This window comes from Anarhichas minor, unplaced genomic scaffold, assembly GCF_050575085.1.
Source record: "Anarhichas minor isolate MPS153535 unplaced genomic scaffold, ASM5057508v1 ptg000006l, whole genome shotgun sequence".
NCBI lineage: Eukaryota > Metazoa > Chordata > Actinopteri > Perciformes > Anarhichadidae > Anarhichas > Anarhichas minor.
In genome coordinates this window covers 1,210,392-1,214,010 of record NW_027466452.1, presented here as the reverse complement: position 1 = coordinate 1,214,010, position 3,619 = coordinate 1,210,392, and the positions used below count along the sequence as shown (strand labels likewise).

At 47.0% G+C, this 3,619-nt stretch overlaps 1 protein-coding gene across 1 annotated transcript; it reads right to left on the bottom strand.

Annotated features, from left to right (window-relative positions):
* Positions 1–2,012: 2,012 nt before the first annotated feature.
* On the bottom strand, positions 2,013–2,956 carry ptf1a (pancreas associated transcription factor 1a). The gene is made up of 2 exons (XM_076078045.1): positions 2,338–2,956; positions 2,013–2,215 (listed from the first exon to the last, which is right to left on the bottom strand). Exons 1-2 carry the CDS (start codon positions 2,954–2,956, stop codon positions 2,013–2,015), a joined length of 822 nt encoding a protein of 273 aa, XP_075934160.1.
* Positions 2,957–3,619: the final 663 nt, after the last annotated feature.

The window sequence follows — 3,619 nt, the reverse complement described above, 5'->3', positions numbered from 1 at the left end:
TGAAATGAAATGAAATGAAATGAAATAAAATAATCTGGGCAGTGCCTGTCTGCCTAATATGGTGAATCAGTGACTTTGAGCTCAGTGCCACAAACCTTTCTCAACCAAATTACCGCTTGGCGTGGCCCTCTAATGGCCCGGCCTGCTGCTGAGAACCAAAGGAAATAAAACCTGTCAGACAGTTAAAAAATGCTCGTGTCCTTTTTAAGGACTGCCAAGCCCGTATAGCCGGAGTGACAAGATAGCCCGGAGTATTTCAGCCTGTCCATTCCGCTTCGCTGCGACCGCACCAAAGGATGCCGAGAGGCACTCCGCGCACTAAAAAACTCCACGGCACAAAGGCGCTAAGGTGCGAGGACCTACAATGCTACCACTGTTTTAAACCTCCCGGCTCCACTGCTGCGCAATCAAAGCGGAGCCGGCCCCTCCTGCCAAAGAGATGAAGTTGCCCTGCATTGAGTCGCAAGCATTTGACTTTCCCATGGCTGTAATAGGATTACATGCTCCTGTCGCGCTTGAGGAGCGGACGGACTCACAGAGGACCTGGAGAGTCTGCGAGGGAGAGAGAGAGAGAGAGAGAGAGAGAGAGAGAGAGAGAGAGAGAGAGAGAGAGAGAGAGAAAATAAAAAATAGATTAAAAAAAAAAAAAAAAAGTATCTATAAAACACACAAGAATCTGCTAATTACTCTGATGAACATAAATGTCTGCTGTGCTGGAAGGTTTTCAAAGAAAGCTAAATCCAAACTTTCACAATCCTTGCAGCAGCGCCACTCTGCATGCACGTCGCATCATCCTTGAGTGTTTGCAGCTTTTCTTTAAGAGGGGGGGGCAACCGGTTCATATATGCAGAATTTTGGTGGTGTGGGGGCGGCCGCAGAGGAGGCCGCGCGCTGGGGACACATGTTGGAGGGGATGACAGAAATACCACGGGAAAATCCGTCCAGGCAGCACCTGGCAGCACAGAGCGGCATTCAACAGCCTCCCACCACCCCGCTGCACGCCCGCGTGCGCTCTAAACACCTTCTGCTTTCGTGGGGTATACAGTGTCGGCTCATTAGCATCTCATTTGCATATTTATGTAGCAATATTTGGGGTTTTGGGGTTATTTTCTAATTCTCACTCCATCCGATGTTTGCAGTTATTCAATGGCACCTTTTGATAATAATAATAACATGCATGCATTATGGTATGATTAGATGCGTTATTCAGTCTACCAGCAATCACATGATTATGTTATGCACATTAACTATGATAACTCTTTATTAAACATGAACTTAAGGATAAGACGACATGATTTATGTTAGATCTAGCTCATTTCCATCTGCAGATTATTATTATTATTATTTGAAGGTCCAACGTTTACACTGACATAAAACAAAAATTATATCTCAAAAAAGTTGGTGACAAAAGAGGCTTATAATAAACACAGTTTGTCATAAACAAGAAGCTTAAACGTTAATGTTAAGTTTCTGAATGGAAAAATGTGTCTCCGTTAAAACCAACTGTTGGTGTTTGACAAAAAAAAGCTCCAAGAGCTTTCATGTATATCAAAGGTAATTAATGAATCTTCAACCTTAACATTTGTGGTTAGATTAATAAACATAACATGTTTATGCTGAACACAGATAATAATAATAAAATACACACATTAGAAAAAAGTTTTTTTTATCAGTAAGTGCTTTTATTTGCAGATTCAATATAAATATAAATCATCGTACAACAATATAAAAAATATGTTTCTCTCATTCATTGTAATTAAATTAAAACATATATTATCACTTGTGAAAAAACAACAATAATAAATACATGATTGCCAGTTTCCTGAATTACAAAAATTAAATTATCAACATGATAAAACTATTTACAACATTGAATACAATATCTGTAGCCTACAGTATAAGCTCACACGGTGCTCATGTATTTAATCGCAATGTGCCTTCAAGTGCACATTCATCATTAGTCTTCACATTTACAATGTGCGTGTCAGTCGGAGGAACTCTGGTGCTTCCCTTCAGACCACCATGCCGAAAGGAGGCTCGTTTTCAATATCTGTGAGGACCGGTTTGTTGTGCAGTTTTCGGGGGTCCTCCGGTGTCCAGACCTTGGCTGTGCGGATGATGTTCTGCTCCCGGAGTTGCTTCTCATCCGACCAGGACAGAGAGTGACCGGCCAGGGGAGGCAGGCCGTAGTCCGGGTCGCTAGGGGAGGGAGACCCTGAAGAGAGAAAACAATGAGAGAATTAGTGTTAAGCTTGTTTGTTTTTTTCTTCCTCTTTTTTTGTTTTCAGCCCCCCCCCCCCCCCCAAAAAAAAGCAGAGGTGTGCTCTGTGAACCTACTTGTTCCTCTGTGGCAAATGATGACCTTCTTGGGCTGCGCGTGCGACTCGCTGCTGGAGTTTCTGATGGGCAGGTCGGACTGCACGAGCTCTGCGAGGAAGTTGATGTAGCCGATGGCGAGACGCAGCGTGTCCACTTTGGACAGCCTCTTCTCGTAGGGCAGGGTCGGGATGTGGGTGCGAAGCCCCTCGAACGCGTCGTTGATGGACTGCATCCTCCGCCGCTCCCGGACGTTGGCCGCCTGCCGCAGGTGCTGCATCTCCGTGTCCGACCTCATCCGCCGCCGCCGCTTCAGCAGCGGCCCACCGTGGTGGCCCATCCGCGGGGACAGGTCCGGGGTGCTGTCGGCGCAGCCGTACGAGAACGTGGAGGACGAGGAGGAGAAGGACAGGTTGCCGATGTCGTAGTCCCCATCGTGCGGCGCCGCTCTGCCGCCCGCGTCTTTGCCGTAATAGTCTTGGAAGTGGCTGGCGAGGAAGTCGACGTCGTCATCCAAGAAGTCATCAGTGTCCAAGTGTCTGTCCCTGGAGGACTGGTCGGTGAAGAAGTCATCGTCGTCGAAATAAGGAGGGGAGGAGAAAGAGTCGAGTCCGGAAAACGGGTCCAGCACGCTGTCCATCTTTGTCCTCTCTCTGTCCAGTTGTCGCGGTAAACAATGACACACTGTGTTCGTCTTGTATCGCCTCTGCGTTCGCTGCTCGCGGTCAACAGTTAGTTTTAGTTGAAGAACCGGCACGCGAGGATTCTTTATAGCGACATCCATAGTCGCGTGCCGCTTGCCGGGAGTGCCAACCAATCACGTCTCTGTCCGCGAGGCGCACCTCGAGATAAGTCCCCCCCCCCCCTCCCCTCCCAGACACCACGCCCCCTATGTCCCCACTGTCCTGGGTTGAAGTAACATCTCAACTCTGCGCTGACACCGGCCGTTCTGCTGCAGGCCTACCAGACTCCGTTTACAAATCACTCAATTTAGAGTTCCCATTCTATTTTTTAACCGTATAGCCTAAAATGTTTTCTGTGACAGGTTTAGATGAGGTGCTCCCCCGAAGTGAAGCGATTGATCAGACTATAGTCTATACACAATTATGACCCCGGATTTTTCACTGAATAGTGACACTCGTAGTCACATAAACCGATTTCCAGAAAACGTTTCCCGCAGAACTCGGCCTATTGCGAATTACTGTAGCTGAGAATAAAAGCAGTCAACCTGAAACTCCAAAGAATGTGGCCGAATTATGCTTTACGGTTAAAACAGGCTGGTAGGACCTGAAGCAACAGGTTT